This window comes from Phascolarctos cinereus, unplaced genomic scaffold (assembly GCF_003287225.1).
Source record: "Phascolarctos cinereus isolate Bilbo 61053 unplaced genomic scaffold, phaCin_HiC Scaffold_7;HRSCAF=346, whole genome shotgun sequence".
Taxonomy (NCBI): domain Eukaryota; kingdom Metazoa; phylum Chordata; class Mammalia; order Diprotodontia; family Phascolarctidae; genus Phascolarctos; species Phascolarctos cinereus.
This window is the reverse complement of record NW_027556180.1, coordinates 2,599,701-2,621,290: the sequence shown is the minus strand read 5'-3', so window position 1 is coordinate 2,621,290 and position 21,590 is coordinate 2,599,701. Positions and strand designations below refer to the sequence as shown.

Here is a 21,590-nt window from a genome sequence, read left to right as displayed (position 1 = left end):
TCATGGAATACTGTGCCATGAGACATGACAAAAGAGACAATTTCAGAGAATCCCGGATAGGATGCACTTTGATGCAGAGAGGAGGGAGCAGAACCAAAAGGACAATTTTCTCAACAATAGCGATACTGTCACAAAAACAACCTGGAAAAACTCGAGGTCCCTGACGCCTCCTGAAGTAGGTTACTCACCTCCGGATAGGGAGGTAAGGTGATAAACACAATGGGCGAGAGATGGCCAAGGAGTGGATCTGCGTTGTAACTACGCTTATTTGTTACCAGGCATTTTTATCTCCACGATCACAAGAGTAACAAGCAGAGGAGCTGAAACTCAAGTTAATATCTGAGGTCAGATCCACCACGCTGCTCTGAAGCAGGAATAGAGGACTGATCTACAGGCACTATCTGGCTCTTGCTTAAATTTGAAAATCTTATTCCTGGCTGGATACAACTAAATATCTGTGGATCACTCCTGAATCCTTACTGCTAAAATATATAAATGTGTATATATACATACATTTATACAAACACATCTTTCTATTATTTACATACATACATATACACACATATGTGCATATCCATGTTGTATTAATGACTTATGTAGTATATACACAGGGTATCCTCAAAGATTCAGTTCAACTTTAAGCTATCAAAGCTTGAAACTAAGACTCCGGGGAGATCCTGTTTTATATCATGTACATATAATCTGTTTTTGATAGAGTTCTCAGTAAAATACAGGCTCTCAGCTCCAAAGAAGAGCCATCCTACAAAGCATGACAGATGTCCTTTCTTCAGGTACTCACTCTGAAATGGCACAGAGGCAATGCTGTCCAAAGGAATTTCTTGACAAGTCAGTTTGGTAAAGGAAAGGGAAGAAGGTTAACAGGACACCTGGAGTCAGGGTAAGTAGGAGGCTGGGAGAAAGGTGAGAGATCCAAGGCTCCCCGTGCTAACAGCACATGCATTAATTCAGGAGACAGCTTGGAGAAGCAGACCTCTCTCCCAGGGCTGTCATTCTTCCCTCTGGTCCTCTTGGTCTTTCTCTGGACGTGCCTTTCCTATTGCCTCCCGTTCTCTCCCACAACTAAACGGCCATAATGTCAAACCAAGGCACATCCTTCTGATTCCTTATACTGAACTGCTTTATGGCCTCTCTGTTTCCTGCCTTGGGTACAAAGCGCACACAGAGCAAATCTATTCCAACAGCAAGGAGAAGATGGAGGGAAACAATCATCACTATGAACGGGATGAATTCATCCATAAAACAGAAGAGAATATCCAAGAATAAGTTCTTTACAAGCAGTTCATTTAAAGACAAAGACTCACATAGAGTAAAGATAAGGGGCTGAAGTTATATGCCCCAACTAAGCTCAAAAAATCAGGGGCAGCAATCATGATATGACAACTGTAAAAACAGACTTAAAAAAGATAAACGGAGAAACTACATATAGCTGAAAGGCACCATAAACAATGAATTAGTTTCAATATTTAAAAATATGCACCAAATGGCAAAGCATCCAAATGCTTAGAAGGAAAAGCTAAGCTAGTTACAGGGAGACAGTAAAACTAAGCTAGTAGGGGGAACTCAAGTCACCACCTTTCAGAGATAGGAAAAAAAAACCTAACCAAAAAAATAAACAAGAAGGAAGAGAAGGCTATGAATAGAATTTTGGAAAAGTCAGACAGCCTCAGACACTTGACATTTACTAGCTGTGTGACCCTGGGCAAGTCACTTAACCCCAATTGCCTCACCAAAAAAAAAAAGATATAGTACTTTGAGAATTACTGAATGGAATAGAAAGGATACGTATTTCTCAGTTGTGCATGACACCTTTACCAAAAAGACCTCACAAACAAATGAAGAAAAGCAATAAAACTAAACATATGCTTTACTAAACAGAATATAATAAAATTTATATACAATAAAGGGCCAATGAAGAAAAAAGATTAAAAATTAACTATACACTAAATAACTTAATTCTAAAGAATTGGTTGATCAAAGAACAAATCACAGAAATATCAGATTTCATTAAAGATATAACAAACCAACATTTTAGGGGATGCATACAAAACAATCTATAGAGGAAACTGTACCTCTAAGCACATTCATCAACAGAAGAAAGAAAAGATCAATGAATTGGGCATGCAGCTAAAAAAGCTAAAAAACAAGCCATAAATGAATTCCCAAGGAAAAAAACCCCAGGACCAGATGGAATGACGAGGAAATTCTATCAAATATTCAAAGAGCAAGTAATTCCAATATTATACATACTCTTTGCAAAGATAACCAAAGAAGAGATCCTACCAAATTCCTTCTATGACACAACTGTGGTCGACAATCTACTGGGAGAGCCAAACCAATAAAGGAAACTAAGGACCACTATCCCTAATACGATATCAAGGCTGATATTTTATTTTAAAATTTTGCAAAAAAATCTGCAGTACCATATCACAAAGATGAAACATTATGACCAGTTAGGATTTCTACCAGGAATTCAGAATTAGCTTAATATTAGGAAAACTATAAATATAATTGGCCACATTAGTAACAAGAACCGAAATCGTATGATTACCTCAATAGACAGAAAACAAAAATAATATAATAAACAGTATAAATATGAAACATAGAGCCAGAATTCTATATAATGAGAGCAAACTTGAGAACCGTCAGTCCCAAGGCACAGTAGTGATGTTCACTGTCACCACTACAATTTAAACATAATGCTGGAAATGCTAGTTACAGAAATAAAAGGAAAGCACAGAGAAGCAGAAATAAAAACGACCTCTTTTTGCAGATGATACAGTACGTATTTAAAAGAACCCCAGAGAATTAACCCCAAAAAATAACTGACACAAGAACTTCAGCAAAGTTGCAGAATATGAAATAAATCCTCATAAATCATCAACATTTTGGTATAATACCAAGAAAACAGGAAAACAGGAAAAGGCAGAAAGAGAAATTCTACATATAAAATAATTCAGTCTACACATAAGATACACACAGAAACTATATAAATACAACTACAAAACACTGTTTATAGAAATAAAGACAAATCTAAATAATTGGAAATATCTATTGCTCATAAGTACGCCTAACCAACATAATAAAAATGGCCATTACTATCTGAATTAATTTACTTATTCAGTACTACACCAATCAAACTACCAAAGGATTACCTTACAGAACTTAAAAAAAATTGTTTTAAATTTATCTGGAGAAACAAAAGGGAAATAATGAAAAACAAAAGTGGGAAGGAAGGAGGCTAGCATAACCAGATCTAGAATTCTACTCTAAAGCAGAAATAATAAAAAACAATTTGATTCTGTTTAAAAACCAGAGAGGCAGTTGATCAGTGAAACAGAGTAGGTACACAGTCGAGAGACTGGACAGCAGTATGGCGGAAAATTGGATTTAAAGCAACATTTTACACTATACACAAAGATCAGCTCCAAATGTACACAAGATCTACATATAAAAGGCCGTATTACAGATAAATGAGAACAGGAAATTACTTGCTGATCTATGAATAGGGGAGGGGTTAAAAACCAAAAAAGGGAGAGAAAAGATCACAGAAGAAAAAAAATGGCCAATTTTTACTACATTAAATTTTAAAAGTTCTTGCAAACAAATTGAATGCAGCTAAGATTTGGTCTGTGAAGTTTGGATTCAGTCAAAGGGCCACACTTGAGGACCTAGACCTCTGCCCTAGATGAACAGGAATATTTATAGCAGGTTTATTTATCTTTTTTTTTTTGTGGTGGCAAAGAATTGAAAATTAAGGTGATGGCCATTAATTGGGAAAGAGCTGGACAAATTCTGGTTTATGAATAGAACGGAATATTACTGAATAGGAATAAATGAAGAGACAATTTCAGAGGACCTTGGGAAGACTTACATGAATTGATACAGAGTGAAGTAAACAGCACCAGAGAAGAGCCGATACTATAACATTCTATTATTTATAGAACAGTCAAGTCAGTACAGAAAATGTCTTTCAGACATCTTGAACTGGATGTCCAACAGACATCTTAAACACAGCACATCGAAAGGAACTCCCCTCCTGCCTTCCCTGTTGCAGTAAGGGCACCATCCTCCTCCCAGTCCCTCAGGACTCCTCCCTCCCTCTTCCCCCACCCCCCTGGCCGCTTGCCAAGGCTTCTGATTTGTCCTCTTCTCTCCTCTGAAGTTGCCCCACCCTAATTCATGTCCTCATCACCTCAAGCCTGGATCACTGCTGTAACCCACCGAGGGCTCTGCCTGCCTCAAGTCTCTCTACTCCAGTCCATCCTCCATTCAGCCACTGAAGTGATTTTCCTAGAGCCTAAGTCGACCGACTGCATCGCACATACTCCTACTCAATAAAGTCCAGTGGTTCCCTATCGCCCCCAGGCTCTCAACGTTCATCACCACCAGGTAAAATGCCCACAGAAACAATAAAAGATCTCATGATTCCGAGCGAAAGGAGGCCAGAGAAGCCTCATGCACAGTTAAGAAGCCAAACAAGGACTGGAATTCAAGCCCTCGACAGCGAAGCCACCAAGCCCTCCGACACTCCACAGCGTTACCATATCACCAACATCAACTCAAGCCTGCCTGACCTGCTGGGAAGCCTCACCAGCCTGTCCTGTTCTCTGACATCGCCTCGCCACCACCCAAGAACTAGCATTCCAGGTTTTACCACCAAGCCCTGCTGTCCTGCCCGTGAAGAACTCTCCAGCCAGAGCTCCCCAAGCTTCTAGGTCCCATGGTTTGCTCAAATCAAAGGGTTTCAAGATCACAACACTATTCTGAATCAACAGGAAATCAGACCTGAAAAATTCTGAAGTTTGAGACTGTTTCACAAAGGGTTCCGAGACCCAAGGGAGCTGATCTTTACTAACCAGATGATGCCAAGCTTCCAAAAGAGATAACAGAAATCAAACTGGGTTTTAGAGGTTGAGGAAGAATTCAACAGGTAAGGAGGAAGAAAAAAAATCATCCTTTGGTTGAAGAAGAAGAAAAGCATATTTAAGGGACAGAGGAGAATGGTGAAAATATAAAAAATTGGAGAAAACATAATGACTTTATGTTTTCTACCTGGAGCAGAATAATATGAAGGGGCCCAAAAGACAAGATGACACCCAACTGGGAAGGGCCTGAACTACAGACTGGACACTGAGGAGAAGGCTGCCGGATCCTGGAGTGGAGGCATGACATCATCAAGCCCTGCACAAAATAAGCCTGGCAGTTTTTTCAGACAAAGAAATCAAAGCCATCTATAGTCATATGAAAAAATACCCTAAATCACTACTGACCAAAGAAATGCAAACTGAAACAACTCTGAGGCACTACCTCGCACTTATCAGACTGGCTAATATAACAAAAAAAGGGAAATCCTGGATGCTGGAGGGGATGTGGGAAAACTGGGACACTAATGCACTGGTGATGGAGTTGTGAACTGATCCGGTCATTCTGGAGAGCAATTTGGAACTATGCCCAAAAGGCTATAACACCATGCATACCCTCTGATCCAGCAATACCACTGCGAGGTCTATATCCCAAAGATATCTAAAAAAAGGGGAAAGGACCTATTTCTACAAAAATATTTAGAGCAGCTCTTTCTTCTGTGGTGGCCAACAACTGGAAATTGAGGGGATGCCCATCAATTGGGGAATGGCTGAACAAGTTGTGCTACGTGACTGTAATGGAATATTATTGTGTGGTAAGAAATGACGAGCAGGACGATTTCAGAAAATCCTGGAAAGATTTACATGAACTGATACATAGTGAACTGAACAGAACCAGGAGAATGTTGTACACAGTAACAGCAATATTGTTCAATGAAGAATTGTAAATGACTTAGATATTCTCAGCAATGCAATACAATGATCCAAGACAACCCTGAAGGCCTCATGATGAAGCAGACTATCTGCCTCCAGAGAAAGAAATTATATTGATGGAAGACAGACTGAAACATGCTCTTTCACTTTCATTTTTTTGAGTCTTCTTTACAAAATGACTAATATAGGGGCAGTGAGGCGGCACAGAAGATAGAGCTCTAGAGTCAGGATGACCCAAGTTCAAATCTGGCCTCAGACACTTGACACTTACTAGCTGTGTGACCCTGGGCAAGTCACTTAATCCTAATTGCCTCACTAACAAAAAAAAAAAGAAAGAAAAGAAAATGACTAATATGGAAATGCTTTACATAACTGCACACATGTAACCTATATCACAGTGCTCATCATCTCAGGAAGGGGGGAGGAGAGAGAGAAGGAAAAGTAGAATTCAGAACTCAAAACTTTAAAGGAAAAAAAAAGATGAGCCTGGATGGGGAGAGAGCAGAGGTCAAAGGCTGTCACAAAAGCCAAGGTTGGTGGCCCATAGAGGACCTATGCTAAGGTGCCTGGGGTGGGGCTAGAGAAGAGTGGACAGACGGGATGGACAGAATGGGAGACAGGAAGGGAATGCCGGAGCTATGGCTGCTCAAAGTTCACCCTCCGCAGCTACCACAACGCTCTCATGCTGATGCAGTGGGAAGAGTCCAGAAACATGTGAAAGGTCATACTCTAAGAGTCAGAGTGTAAGGAAGCCCCCAGTGGGCCACTCCAGGAATCTGGCCTTGGCCTTGAATAGTTTAACATTTTGATCAATAACTTAGAAAAAGCCGCAGAGTGCGTTCTTATCAAGTTTGCAGGCAACCCAAAGCTGGGAGAGAAAAGAAACTCACAGAATGCAGAGGCAAGGTCTAAAAAGGGCAGAAAAAGCCAGCTATACCCATATAAGAGCTCACACTTGAGTTTTACAGGCATAAATGGGGAGAGGGATGATCAGATGATTCTGAAAAGGCTGAGGTGGGGAGGGGACTCAATAAATGGAAGCTCCCATTACCAAGTCTTGCCCCCCCCCACGCCCCCTGGCCTGCTGAGGCCGCACCTCAGTGAGGCCACTGCGACACTGAAAAGCACCCAGGGAGAGGCAACCAAGGTGATGGGGAGGGGGGAAGGGAGGGCTGCAGAGCATGAGACCCAGCTGCCATCTTTAAATGCTGGAAAGGCAGCGATCAGCCATGCTCTGCTTGGCCAAAAGAGGAATGTTACAGGGAGCCAGAAGCAGACTCCAGACCAAGAAAACTTACTCATGGTTCTCTCTGCCCAAGGAAAAGAGGCAGCCTTCAGATGAGACAGAGGAGTCACCTCCATGGGAGATCTTCATGTAAAGACTGAAGGAGAAAGCCTCATCAGGCGAGTTGGAAAGGGGATTCCTGATCAAGTCTGGGTGGGCTAGCAGCCTCAGCAGTCCCTTCCAGTCCTGAGTCTATAACAAGTCACATTCTCATGTTTTGCTGAGGCTCTTCCTTCCTCACTACAATAAAGCACACAGTCCTTTCCCTGAGTCTATTTCATGTTTTATCTATATATAGTGTCTCCATTGAGAAACCCTACCCCCCACCCCTTCCCTTGCATGATCTTCACATCTCTCAGTCAGATCTCATTTCTCTCATTGCCTACACAGGATTTCTAAGTATCTGACTTCCACATGGTCAAAACAGAACTTGGAGCCTCTAAGATAGGCTCTTTAGGCATAAAGAAATTCATTAAGTTAAGAGCTGACTAGAAAAGCATGGAAAAATTAATGTAAATTGATACAACACGAAGTGAGTAGAACCAGGAAAGCAATGTAGACAGGTCTCCACGGGCATTCTTCCATCTTTCCTTTTCCCCTGAAGCTGAGGCTCTTTGGGAATCAATCAACAAATGCTGATGAAATGCCTACTATGTGGCAGGCACTGAGGAATCAGAAGACAAAAAAGGAAACCTAGCTCTCAGGGACCCTAAAGCCCCCAGTCAAACAACAGTCTCTCAGCAGCCCTCGGAATCAGGCTTCCCTCCTACATTACTCGGGGCACATCCACCTCACGCCCCCCTCCCCATCTTTCTCTCTAGGGCTCTCCCTTTCAGAGCAGGTGCTGACCTGCGTGACTACCAGATATTTCCTCACCAGGAACTCCCTGCTCCCCTCTCACCCAGGGGAGTGGCATGAGGAAAAGGATTTCAAGTGCACACTGTGTATTGAGGACAGAACATTTTTCCAACCAGCAAGTTCAGCTTTTAGTTTCCAAAGGCAGATGTGTTTAACAAATAAAAGAGACTTGCCATATGCATAAAGTATTTGTAAACTTTGAAAGCTCCGATGCAAACAAAAAACCCAGCCCTAAACAGGTAAAATCTTCTCCAACAAATCCTGGTCAAAATGTCCACTCTCCCTCTTGGGAAAAATATGAAAACCTAATTTTGTAGGTATTTTTTAAGCTGGAGGCCAAGACATTTACACTAATTTTATAAACTTTAAAACATACTTTAAATGAACTGAAAGCACACATTCATACAACTAAAATGTAGACATTAAATTTTAAAAGATGTTTGACAGTGACTTAAATTAACCATTAACTTGATTCAAGTTAACAGGACCCTACTGTTGCAATTGTGGCCTGTTATCAGCCTCTACCTCTTCTTCCCTTCTTTCCCCTGCTTCTTGGGGAAGTGCCCTTTCCCCCTCACCATGAAAGGCAGTGGGCTGGGATATGGAAGGAGGACGAGCTGTAGGGATCCTGGCCTGGCCACTTGCTTCCACTGTGACCTCAGGCAAGTCACTTTCCTGGGCCTCCCAGTTTGCATGCCAGTAAAACAGGAAGGAGCCTAGCCTGGAAGCTCTAAAGCTCCGGCTGTTTAAACAGTGGCCAATGCATCTCTCACAGGCTTGCCATGTCTCAGCACTGAGACAGCAGGCGATCTCCAGGCCAGGAAGGCAGGGCCTGACTCCCCATCCCTGGTCCAGGATCTCCCAGCTCCCTTCTAGCTCCTGGACAAGGCACTGACTCAGCCTCAGTTTTCTCAAGTGCTGAACAGGATAATAATGTTTCCTGGATCCACCTGCCTCCTGCAGTTGTCATACACTTTCTAGCCCCATGGAAACCTGCATGGCTATGGCTACAAAGCTGGGCTGTCCTGCCAAACAGATGTCAACACAAGGCATGAACACAAACCTATTCTTCACCAACGTTTCTCCTCAGCACTCTGTAAGTCTGTCCAACGAGTGGCATTTTAGGACTTTCCAGAACGAGTAGAGTGTTGATCTTTCCCCCGCCCTGTTACCTGCCCATTTACAATGGTGGTAAGGTCAGGAAGCCCTGTCCGGTGCCAATGATTATTTCTGATCGCTAACAGTCTGCTTGAAGCAGTGACAAATCCTCAGGACGATGCCGCTCCCAACAGGTCAGTCACAAAACAAGCCCATTTGAGTCTGTCCAGAGAGCAGGGATCCACACAGTCCAGTCACTAAGTCTATTTTTTCCTGCTCTTAAACACTACAGACCTTCCAATGGCTTCCTCTATTACCACCATGTCCAAAACTCTCACATGACTTATGACTGCCACCAGTGGCTGGGATTTTTTTCATATTATTCAAGTTGATCTCAAAAACTAAAGGGTGGAACAAATTCGGCATGAGCACATCTTACAAAGAGAAATCGGCTTCCATTTTTTTCCTAAGTAAACTGCTGAGTCACAGCAATTCGAACTTCCAAAGCCTGATGTGGAGCTGCCATACGAAGTCACCCTTTCAAAGAAGGTACCAGCAGGAAGCACAACTCCAGGAACCGAGGGAAAAACAGCAAATACTCAGTCATTGACCCAAAGCCCGTTTCCCACCTCTTCACACAATTAAGTCTCCGAAAGGTCAAGGGTTAAATGCAGCATTTTTAAAATACAATTTCCCACATTTGAATTCTTGAGCGTGAAAAGTTTTCCTCCATTTTCCGCAAGAAGGAGGGCAAATCCAAGGGGCAGCAACTGGGACCAGAAGAGTTTGTCCCCTTGGCTTACTTGCAATCCAGGCCCTCCACCCCCACCCATCAATCCCAGCAAAGAAGGAGAGAAAAGCCACTCTGGGACACCCTCTGAGAGTACTGGGTCCAGACCCAGGGCTGCCAGGCTGCTGGGGCTCCTCCTCCCCATGATGAGATTTTTGGGCCAATGCCCAGTGTTGTCCTAGGGGTATTTAAGTCCAGGGGAGAGGCAGGCCGGCCGGCCAGAAGCTGTGAGGCTGCCTCAGAGAGATTAAGTGATGACTACCTTAAAGAGCTACCCCTAGGCGGTGGCTGAGGGGTGACCCCAACCCTGAAGAGAGGGCACTAAGGCAGTCTGTAAAGATGACCCCAACCCTAAAGTGCTACGCCTATGTGGTGTCTAAGGGGTGACCCTAACCCTAAAGAAAGATGACGAGGCAGCTAAATGGTGCAGTGGATAGAGCACGGGCCCTGGAGTCAGGAGGACCTGAGTTCAAATCCCATCTCAGACTAGTCATTTGATATTTACTAGCCGCGTGCCCCCGGACAAATCACTTAATCCCAATCGCCTTGCAAAAAAAAAAAAAAGAGATGCCTAAGTGAAGTCTAAGGGGTGCCCCCAACCCTAAAGAGCTACACCTAGGTGGCGTCTAAGGGGCTCGGTTACTGCCCCCCCCAAGGCAGCCACCAGGGCAAGGGAGGTGGGCGGCAGTTTTCCCTCCCGGTGCTCCGCAGCCCGGCCCCCCACCAAATCCCCGGGGGTCTCCCTTTCCTTCTGCCCTGCCCCGACGCTCGCGCTTTGCGGGGCCCTGAAGGGCACACCAAAAAGGAAGTGCTGAGCTTCCCATGGACAGAGGGATGTCAAAGCAAAGCCACCCCTCCCCCGACGCGGCTGCGGCCCAGGCGGCAAGGACGGAGGATCCGGGGCCTCTCCTGGGGGTACCCTTCCCCAGCTGTGTCAAGGGGCCCCTCCTAGGGCTGCCTCAGTTTACTCCCCTAAAAAACCAAGGGCGGGCTTCCCAGATCCGCTGGGACCCTTCAGGTCCAAGATCCCAGGAAGCTGAGCCCCTTCCGTCCCCCTCAGTCCCCCTTACGGCGCAGGCGCGGGGGAGGGGCGCCTGACAGCAGCAGCGGCAGCCCCGGCCCCGCCCCCTCCCCCGCTCCCCCCTCCCGTTTGGCGGCGGCCCCCTCCCCCTCCCCTCTGTAAGGCCCCCCCCGGGGGTGGGGGGTCGCACCGGAAGCGAGGCGAGTCCTTGAGACACTCCTCGAAGTCCACCGTCACCTTCATGCTGCCTTGGCCGAGCGCGGGCCTGACGAGCGGAGGGACGGACACGGACACGGGGCCGGGGCGGAGGCTGAGGCACAGGGAGCCGGACCGGGGCGGAGGCGGAGGCGGGGGCGGGGCCACGGGGAGGACGCGCCGGCGCGAGGCGGGGCGGGGGCGGGACCTGGGCCTACCGCGGCGCGGGGCAGAGCCGGCCCTGATGGGCAGGCGGAGCCTGCCAGCCGGCCAATGAAAGCAGCATGTGACCGGGCCCGCCTCAGGACGCTATGGCAACGCCCGTGAGCTACGGCGCCCAATTGGAGACCCCGCCCCCCGACGAAAGCAGGCCAATCGCAGCGCGACGCCCTAGGGAGGCGGGCCCGCGGCCCGTCGCGGTTGAGCGGGAGGCTGGAGGTGCCTGGGTAAGGAACTCACGTGACTCCTCCCCTAGCTCACGCATCCTCTCCCGGCCCCGCTGCGGCTGCGCGTGGCGTCTACGCCGTGACGTGAGCCTTGGGAGGACCAGGCTTTTTTTTTTAATCTCCTTAAAGGGCGGGAGCAGAAAGGTGACATTCTAGAGCAGCCCACGTGGCACAGGGCTGACCCCTGCAGTTGAGTCAGAAGCTGGATTCCAATCTGGCCCTCCCCGCCCCCCAGCCATCCCGGTGATGACATCAGAGGAAGTCTTTCTGCGTGAGCATCTGGGAAACGAGCTGGCCAATGAACTTACAGCTTGAACAGGAAGTTGGCCATACAATCACCACCCTAGCTCGCGACTCTGGGCTCATTAAAATATAATTAGCATTGCGGTTTCCTCCCCCTTAGAGGGCGAACGAGAGGCCCCCTGGGGAATCGCATGCGCCTTGACGCCTTGGGGGGTCTTTTCCGGAGTCGCGGCTCGCGGATTTTTTCCGTCTGCAGCTCCCGGACTCTCTTGCTCGGGCCAGGCTGCTGCCTCCCCCGGGGAGAAGCGCCCGCGGGGCCGTGAGCCCAGAGAGCCGCCTTCGCTCGGAAGTCTTCGGAGAGGACGCTGGGACCCCCCCCCGAGGCCCCGCCCCCACCCCACAAGGCTCCGCCCCCGCACCGGGACACACCCCCTTCCCCACGCCCCGCCCCTCCATCTCCGGTAAGGCAGGGAAGTTCCCCCCACCCGCAAGGTCCCTCTAACCGGGAACCCCCCCACACACACTCCACCCTCACCCTAGGGGCTCTGCCCCTGCCCGGCCATACCAGGTAAGCCTCCTCCTTCCGCCAGGTCTGCTCTCCCCCGAGTGTGGGTGTCCTGTGCTTTCAGCAGTGGGTCAGGCCCCTTCCATACCGGGGGACTTCCCCACTGGGGGGCCTCTTGCAGAGTTGGAAGAAATTTGGCCTCCAGCATCTGAAAAAGCAGCGGCTTAAGTTCTACTGCAACGTGGCCTGGCCTCAGTACAGCCTGAAGGGCCAAGAAGCGTGGCCCCTTTTCTGCTCCCTCCGCCCTAGCACCATTCTGCAGCTGGACTCTTCTGCCGCAGCCAAGGGAGATGGACGGAAGTCCTCTCTGTGCAGGCATTCAAGGCTCTGTCCGAGGACCCCACTCTGCGTGGGCGATGCGGAAGGAAAGAGCCAGACCTTCCAAGTGATCCTCCGGGGTCTGCTGCAGGGACCCCCCCAGGCGCCATCTTCCACCTCCAGGAGCAGTCCTAATCAGAACCCCCCACGGTACCCTCATCCACATCCACCTCCTTTCTGCTCCTTTGGCCCCTCAGTTGCCATCTTGCACCACTTCCAGCAGCCTAATCAGAGCCCCCATAGGGTCCTCCATATTCACCACCCTCCTCCCTCTCTTTGGTCCTCAGGACACCCTATCCTTAGCCCCTCAATGTAAGGAACGGGACCCCTCTCCATCCCCAGTCCCAACTCCTTGAATCAACACCTGCCCCCACGAAAATCTGCTTTTTGAGAGAGGTGGCCAGCAGGCAGGGAAGAATCATGAGGGTCCACGCTCCTTTTTCCATGGCCGATATCTTGGATTGGAGAAAATCTTGGCCGTTACTCTGGGGACCCCACCAAATTCGTTGAGGGCCTTCAGATCCTAGCCTTCCAATTTGACCTAATATGGAGGAACATTAATTTCATTATTTCCTCTTGTTGCACAATAACAGAGAAATTGGATTTGGGATCTGGCTCAAGAATTTGGGGATGATGTGATCAAGAATACCTCAAGAGGTAGATGCCCTCCAGGAGCAGGAGCAGGCCCAGTGTCTGACCCTGGTTGGGATTATCAGGAGGGCAGCCCTGACCAGGGAAAGAGAGACCATCTGCTGACCTGCCTCATCAGTGGGGATAGAGGGAAGACTTAGACATCTGCTCTGCCCTGCCAATTCAAGGACCTAGTGTTGAATGGCTCCTTTCCTGACCTCTCCTCCTGCCGGGCTCCCTTGGTGGTGAAATTGGGGGCCCAGTTCTCCCTCCTTAGATCTCCTGTGGAGATTTCAGCCCTTTGCACTAGACCACCCGAGATTTGCGAGGAAGTAGACTCTTCGGTCTGGGACCAGGGTGAGCTACCCATGCCACCCCGGCCTGCGTCCACCCCCAAGATGCCGATGAATTCCCCCACTGCTGCCCGAGAGGGGTTACAGATGCTAATTGAGAAGTTCCTCAAGTATAAGCTTCTGGTGCCCTGCCTGTCTCTCTACAATACTGTCATCCCCGGGCCAAAAAAGCCGAATGGGGAATACTACAGGGTGCAGTCCTTACCCAGGGGTGGCAACCCTGTGGCCTCAAGGCCACACATGGCCCTCTAGGTCCTCAGGTGAATCCAAACTTCACAGAACAAATCCTCTTACTAAAAGGGACTCAGGCAAAAGGCCTGAGGACCCTGAGAGGCCTCAAGTTCCCCACCTGGGCCTTACACCATCCTTGCTCAAATTCCGGGGGCCACCAAGTGGTTTTCCACTCTGGACTTTAAGGATGCTTTTGAATGGACTCCCCCAGGGAAACCCTCCCCCTAGGGTTCTGAGATATCCCCCACCTCTTTGATCAAGCTCTCGGGAAGGATTTGGGAGGCCTACGCCTGAGTGATAGCAGTCTGATCCAGTGCATAGATGACATACTCTTCTGCAGTCCAGCACAAGGGTCCTCCCTGGCTGCAGTGGCCCAGACCCTCCACCTCCTCAGTACAAGAGGATTATGGGGTCCTGATTGGGAAAAAGCCATAAAAACATAACGTGATGACAGGTGGAAGCCCAAACAGGCTGACCTGTTTAAAGTCATAACTTGGGTATAAAATTATATTTTAGACACTGAGTCAAAATTTAAGATACTGTGACCTATGAAAGCCAAAACAAGAATATTGTGGCCCATATGTGACTGAGACATGATCAATACACAAACTTAGGTTTGGCCGTAACATTGGCTTAACTCCCAAGCTCCTTACTAAGCAGGAAACCAAAAACAGCCACCGATCAGTAGTGATGCACTCCCTAGCTCCTCCTGCCTTTGTTTTCTATAATTACCATGGGGATTCTTAGGGTTCTGCTGGGGGGAGATCCACTGAACTGTCTGGCCACCACCCCAGACTGCCCTGTTTTGTAAGTGTTCATAAAGATTGATTAAACCACTACTTATAGTCAGTGTGGAGATACTTGGCCTTTACCTTTGGTGTCAAAAGAACACCCCGTGATTATGGGGGAGGGGTTACAGGGTTCCCCAGCCAGGGTGATTCCAGACCTTACAACTGGCATATTAATGCCAAGGGGGAATTGGGGCTAGCTAAGGGAAAAGGCTGGTGGCTGACATGGGGACAGCCCTTGCCCATGCCATGAAATGGAGCCACCACCAAGGCTCTTTCTCTGCCTCTCCCTCCCTCCCTGACTGCAGCAGCTTCAGAAGAGCAGGGGGATGGGAGAGAGAGGAAGAAAATATTTTCAGGATATGATTGGTAAAAGCATGTGGGAATGAGAGGAGCATGGGCAGAAAGAAAGGCATCACCTGTTTGCATCAACAGTGTGAATCAAAGGGGCATCTAGGTGGCACAGTGAATAGAGCTCTGGCCTTGGAGTCAGGAGGACCTGAGTTCAAATCCAGCCTCGGACACTTGACACTTACTAGCTGTGTGACCCTGGGCAAGTCACTTAACCCCAGTCGCCTAAGCAAAAACAAGAAACAGTGTGAACCAAGAGCTTGAGAATAAAGATTTGGAAACTTCTGAAAGAAAAAGTTGTCAATCTGTTTGTGTTCCTCTGTGTTTCTGCACTGTGGTCAGGTTCTTACCAGCCCTGGAATGATGGGTTTATCGTTTGACAGCTAGAGAAGAAGGTCATTTCACCGATAAGAGACAGGCAGATTTGGGGGCTGTGTCAGTAAAGACAGGGAAGAGGCTGACTTTGGAACAGAACTGGCACTTAGCCCTTTCCTGGCTTACAAAAAGGAGAAAGATTTTGGAATACTGTTGTGCTATATTAGATTAGTTGGAATTCAGAAAAACCTGGAAAGACTTACACGGACTGATGCTGAGTGAAGTGAGCAGAACCAAGAGAACGCCGTACACAGCGACAGCCACATTGTATGAGGACTAAATTTGACAGACTTAGCCCTTCTCAGCAACGCAAGGATCATGATAGAAAAGGCTATCCACATCCAGAGAAAGAAGTATGGAATTACAATGCAGATCAAAGCACATTATTCCTTTTTTCCCTTCTGTTTTGTTTTGTTTCCTCCTCCTTGTGGTTCCTCCTATTGATTCTAATTCTTCTTTATAACACGACTAATGTGAAAACATGTTTAATAGGAATATATATGTATAGCCTATGTCAGATTTGGCGCAGGAGGGAGGGAGAAACTTGTAAGATTCAAAAGCTTATGGAAGAGATTGTTGAAAACTAAAAATAATTAAAAAAAAAAGACGCTGCATCTACAGGTGTTTGGTCCTCACTTATGAAAGTTGTAAGATTGCTAACTAAGTTACTGGGGTTATTACTTTAATGTTAAAACCTAAAATTGGTCATGGATTACTGTGTGGAGAGGAGGGGATGAGGTGAAGCCTTATCTGGATTGGCTCTGTCCATTCAGACAGTCTTCCTTGGGGTATGAGGGTGTGCAGCAGGGTTGGTCTATTCCACCTTGTGGAGGGTGGGGGATCAAAGAGGATAGACCAGAGCAGCTCTAAGGGTGGATGGGGCGATACCCCACACTCTTCCCTTAGGTCACCTCCAATGTAGGGCTAGGGGGTGACCAGAAGCCCCATGTACCAGCTCCCGTGTACTGGAGTCCTAAAAATAAACAAACCATATCCACTGTGATAGATATCGGTGCAGAATGCACGATGCAATATGGGAACCCTGAAAGACATCCTGGCAAGTGGGTAGCCGTAGAAGGATACAGGGGGAATTCAGTCAGGGCAAAACAAACCAAATTAACACTGAAAATGGGGGACTTGCCACGCAGAGAATGTGTGGTTTACATCAGTCTGGAGGAGGACTATATCATAGGGTGAGCAGGAAGGGGCAGCAGGCTCAGCCTCTACCTGGGGTCCCTGTCAATTCCCCTCATTTTCCCTGGAAACCATCAGTGTGGGCAAAAGGGCTCGTTTGGGTTACGGAGATCCTGATGAACTTGGCTTGCTGAGAATTCGCACTTTTATGTATAATATAGAAATGATTTCTAACAATTGGTCTTTACACCAGGATAAATTTGAATTTGAGAAGAAAAGAAAAACAAGTGAAAGATGTTAAGTAAAATCTCTTGTGTATGTGAGTCCTGGTACATTTTTATTGCTTCTTACAATTCCATGAGAGTAAAAATAACTATGTGTAGACCTAAGCTGTGATTAGTGAAACTTGCCACTTGAGGCAAAAGCCCTTGGCACTATACCTGATTTTATTTTGAGGTTTGAATTTCGGTATAGTTGTCCGATCATTAAATCAGTCATCCACCATTTGAGAGAAATGCCACCAGTTACTCGGAGGGATTGGGATCCTGAGCTGTCACAGGTGGAGGTTTGCATCTGGGAAAAGCCGAGAGGACAGCCTTGGCCTCAGTCTAAGGCAGGATCCTCCTGGCTCTGTTTCCCCATTGTGTTCCTTTGAGAAGGAACGTTTCCCCCCTGGCTGTTCCCGAGTCTGGCTGTGAAGTGGAGTCTTTACTGCATGGTCGGTTGTTGAACTTACCTGAAATCAAACCTAGCCAGGATGCTTTATCCTGTCATATATGTCTTAGGCTTAAGCCTGAAGGACCAGTGTGATGCTGGCATAATCATGTCCATGCTTTTTCCTTTTCTAGGAAATTTCTATAATCAGAGCGAGTCATCAGTAGAAGATATGAGCGCGATGCAAGTATATGAGACCTCGCTGTTTCCAGTATGAAGGTGCAGTCATTCCATATCCCAGACACCTGGGTAGATGCATACTTGGGCTTGTCATCTGCCTGCCTGCGTAGTCTCGTGAAAGATTGAATCCCTGAAATAGCTCATTCTTTCAGAATAATATGGGAGTAATTAGGCAAAGATAAAATAAGGTCTTTAAATGTTTCAAAAAGTTGTGAGAATAATTGGGTGTTGGTACAGCTGATTGAAGGACCTCACTGTTATTCTGTTAATTACTGAAACTAAATCAGAAACCTCTTCACTTTGGTTTGGGGAAGAGAATTTCAGTGCAGTCAATTTTCTTAGATGAAGGTAGCTTATAGAATAGTTTTACATTAATGGAAGTAAGTTTCATTCAAGTTTATTACTAATGTGGAAATATCACCTGTTTGTACTGTGTGTCCTGTAGTATAGTATAGTATAGTATAGTAGTTTTATTATAAGCAACTTATTGATATGCACTGTTTTGGAATTAATTATTTAAGTATCCTCCCAAGTCTTTATTATAATTAGAGTAAAGTCAGCCTCTTAGAAGTAAATTCATTTGCATAACCAGTGAACCCGGGGTGGAACGCTTCTACCTATAAGAGTGTTGTTACTTATGTTTTCCTAAACAGGATTAGTTCCCCAATAGCATCTGATCTCCTAATGGAATTGGAATCAAAGGGGAAAAGTAACAAATCCTGTATGTCAAATATGAATTATTCTAATGGGGCACGTAAAAAAAAACCCTAAATTTTCTGAAGCTCTTAGCAAACCGGGTTCCTACTTTGATGTTATCCCTTATAGCTGTGTTGTTAAAGTCAGAACTCTAGGGTTTGAGCTGGTCTTTACAATGTAAACTAGTTATTGGAGAAGTAACATTTGAGAGGCTGTCTGAAACTTTTATTGAGATCTGTTTTGTAAGAGATTTTAGCAGGAACAACTGAGGTTCTCTACAAGTAACTTGGAACCAGGAAAACAGGTCTACTCAAGAGCTGCCCCTGAGGACAAGACATTTTCCAGATCACCCCAAGAAAAGATGTTCCAGGCCCAGACAGCAACATGGCATGCCTGGATTCCAAGTTAAAATTTGCTAATTAAATGGACATTGAGGGCGGGTCGGTGATGATCATCATTGCGCAAGTCTCCCATTGACAAAAACAGGGAAATGGAGAAAATCAAGTGGTTCTGATGGCATTTTGTCATTGAGTCTATTGTCTGAGACCACCAATATGTTGTGAAACTGCCCAAGCCATGTTTATTTGTCTCTGAACCTCGTTCAGAGACTCAGTTCTCCCATTGACCCCCCAGTTGTCATTGATTCTTCCTTCACCTCCCCAGGGCTGGGATGGAAGGAAGTTGTAACAAGTGTGGGAACTTTCTCATTGGCCACGCTGTTTTCCCACCTGTGCTTGTGTTGCTTATGTGGTTTGTGCTTACAAATGGGACCGTCCCAGTTGTGCCCAAAAGGCCCTAAACACCCTAGAATAGAGCTGCCCCAGGGACCTTGCGGAAGACATTCTGAAAGATTGGATGGGTAGCTTTTCCAGGTGGATTGTGGGGTCCTGACTGGGGAAAAGCCATAAAAGACAGCAATAAGTGAGACGCCATAAAAACTTAGACTTTGTGAAAGGTGGAAGCCCACACAGGCTCCCCTGTTTACATAATTTAGATATGAAAGCCATAAAGAATATTGTGGCCCATAGGTGACCTAGACACGGTCTATACACAGATTTATGTTTGGGCTTAACGCCCATGCTCCTTACTAAGCAGAGAACCAGAAGTAGCCACTGATAGTAGTGATGTGCTCCCTAGCTCCTCCTGCCTTTGTTTTCTATAATTACCGTGGGGATTCTTGGGGTTCTGTGCGGGGGGATCCACTGAATTGTCTGGCCACCACCCCAGACTGCCCCTGTTTTGTAACTATTCATAAAGATTGATTAAACCACTCCCTATAGTCAGTGTGGAGATACTTGGCCTCTTCCTTTGGCATCAAAAGAACACCCTGTGATTATGGGGAAGGTACAGGGTTCCCCAGCCAGGGGAATTCTGGACCTTACAGGAGTAGAGTATCATCTGTAAAAGCCCAAACGGCCTTCCAGGCCGTAAAACATCTGGGCCGTGAACTCACCTGCACTTCACGCTTGCTAACGTCAGGGAGAAAAGAGGCAATGTTGTCCATCCCTGAACCTGCTACCAAGAAACAACTGCACACCTTTTGGGCTGAATCTGGACTCCCAGTGTTGGGGATCTCTATATGACTTCATCCAGGACCCTGACTCACAACTCTTGGAACGGAGAGAAGACCAGACCAAGGCCTTTGAGACCTTGAAGGCCCAATTGACCACTGCTCTGGCTTTAGCCCTTCCCAGTCTTGAAAAACCCTTGACTTTGAATGTCGATGAGAGGCGAGGCCAGGCATTGGACGTTCTTACCCAGTCCTTTGGGCCAGCCCCAGCCTGGTGACCTACTTTTCCAAACAGCTTGACTGCTGCCGCCGGGTGGCCCGCCTGCCGTGGCTGCAGGAGGGACCAGGAGAGGGCTTGGTTCAGCAGTGTCAGCTGCTATGGAGAGGTTGAGGACTGAGAGCTCGGACAATTAAAAAATTAGTGGTAATTTTGAAAGGGGTGGTTTTGGTTGAGTGACGAACTTGGAAACCAAAGTGTAAAGGGTTCAGAATGAGAGGAGAAAAAGTAGCACCAGTGGGTGGACAACTTTAAAGAACAAAGAGCCAGCCAACCTCTCATGAACATTGTCTGGTCACCTGTGCTGAGGGGGGTGAAAACAAAGCCAGAGAGGCAGCCTCAGGCTCACCTGGACAAGCCACCCTCTCATTGGCCCACCTGAGCTGCTGCCAGAGTGCCTCTGGTGGAGGGGAAGAAGAAAGCTCTTTCCCTATCACATGGGAAATCCAGAGAGGGCCTGTCTGAATCCCAAGGCACACAGAAGAGAGGAAGAAGAGGATGAGAGCACACTTCTCTCCCTTTAAAGTCTCCTGATTGGGCAATCCTTGGTGGTCCTTGGCCCATCCTCTCTGACACAGCCCCATTATCATGGGGGGAGGGGGGGAACACCCCTCCCCTCTGGGGTTCAGTGAGAGGCTCGGGGTTATATGAAAGCCCATGTCTTTCTGGAAGTGATCAAGGCACAGGCCCAGCTCTATGCAGACCCCAGGAGATGGGATCTAATGCCTACAGTTCTTGTAGAAAAATGAAAAGCTTTAGATGAGATGATAATACAATCAGACATTGTTGGAACAGGTTGAAAGGCCAGACTCAAAAAGTAATCACTGCCAGTCAGTGTCAGCCTGGCAGGACATTGACAGTGAAGTACCTCAGATAGCTGTGCTGGGCCTGAGTCTATGAGAGAGTCTGACACTGTCCCCAACCCCTTCAGAGCCAGCTGGTGAAGTGTGAGTGCTTTTTCAAAGGAATTGAAAGAAATGCTCAATTTCAGTTAGTAGCCAGTGAAAGTGAGGGTGTTGGTTTTCCCATCCAGTCTCTCCACAGACCCCTTGGGGTCCGTGGGCCTCGAATAAAAACCTAAGTACATAAAAGCACAGTTGGCATGCTCGCTGAATGTGCAGATGACACAGCTCAGAGTGATTGAATTGTCATCCAAAATGAAAGAGAACTCGGCTGAAAGAGTGGGCCAGAATGAAGAGGAAATCTGAGGGGCCCCCACATCTAGCATGACAGCACAGGTCCTTAGCAGGTGGTGGGGAACAAGGAGGCTCTCTGGGGCCCGAGGCAACCTGTGCCTCTCACTAATCACCATTTCCTGGTGCTGGTTCAGGTGGGACTCGAAAGAAGCTGGGGAGCCATGAAGTAGAGGAGGGAGAAAATTCCAGGCATGAAAGACAGCCGGTGAAAATGTGGAGTATCGGCGCAGCTAGAAGGTGCAGTGGATAGAGCACTGGCCCTGAAGTCAAGAGGACCTGAGTACAAATCTGGCCTCAGACCAAACATTTGACACTTATTAGCTGTGTGACCCTGGGCAAGTCACTTAACTTCAATTGCCTAAAAAAAAAAAATGTGGAGTGTCTTGTTTGAGGAAAATCAAGGCAGCCAGAATCACTGGATCAAAGAACACGTGGAGGGGAGGGACATAAGGGGTAAGAAGACTGGAAAGGTGAGGAGGAGGGGCTGGGTCGTGAAGGGCTTTGAATATCTGATCCTGGT

The 21,590-nt window shown here is 47.1% G+C and overlaps 1 protein-coding gene and 1 long non-coding RNA gene across 2 annotated transcripts in view; one reads left to right on the top strand and one right to left on the bottom strand.

Annotated features, from left to right (window-relative positions):
* The window catches only part of ACAP2 (ArfGAP with coiled-coil, ankyrin repeat and PH domains 2), a 127,111-nt gene extending 115,823 nt beyond the window's left edge, over window positions 1-11,288 (bottom strand). The window contains exon 1 of the mRNA XM_078147493.1: window positions 11,059-11,288. Within this exon, the coding sequence (XP_078003619.1) occupies window positions 11,059-11,111 (53 nt within the window). The 5' untranslated portion in view covers window positions 11,112-11,288. The remainder of the gene's footprint in view (window positions 1-11,058) is intronic.
* A 148-nt stretch (window positions 11,289-11,436) lies between these two features.
* LOC144454833 (uncharacterized) lies at window positions 11,437-19,370 on the top strand. Its single transcript, XR_013483378.1, has 2 exons — window positions 11,437-12,320; window positions 17,346-19,370. It is a non-coding gene; the product is annotated as an uncharacterized LOC144454833 (long non-coding RNA).
* The last annotated feature ends 2,220 nt before the right edge of the window (window positions 19,371-21,590 follow it).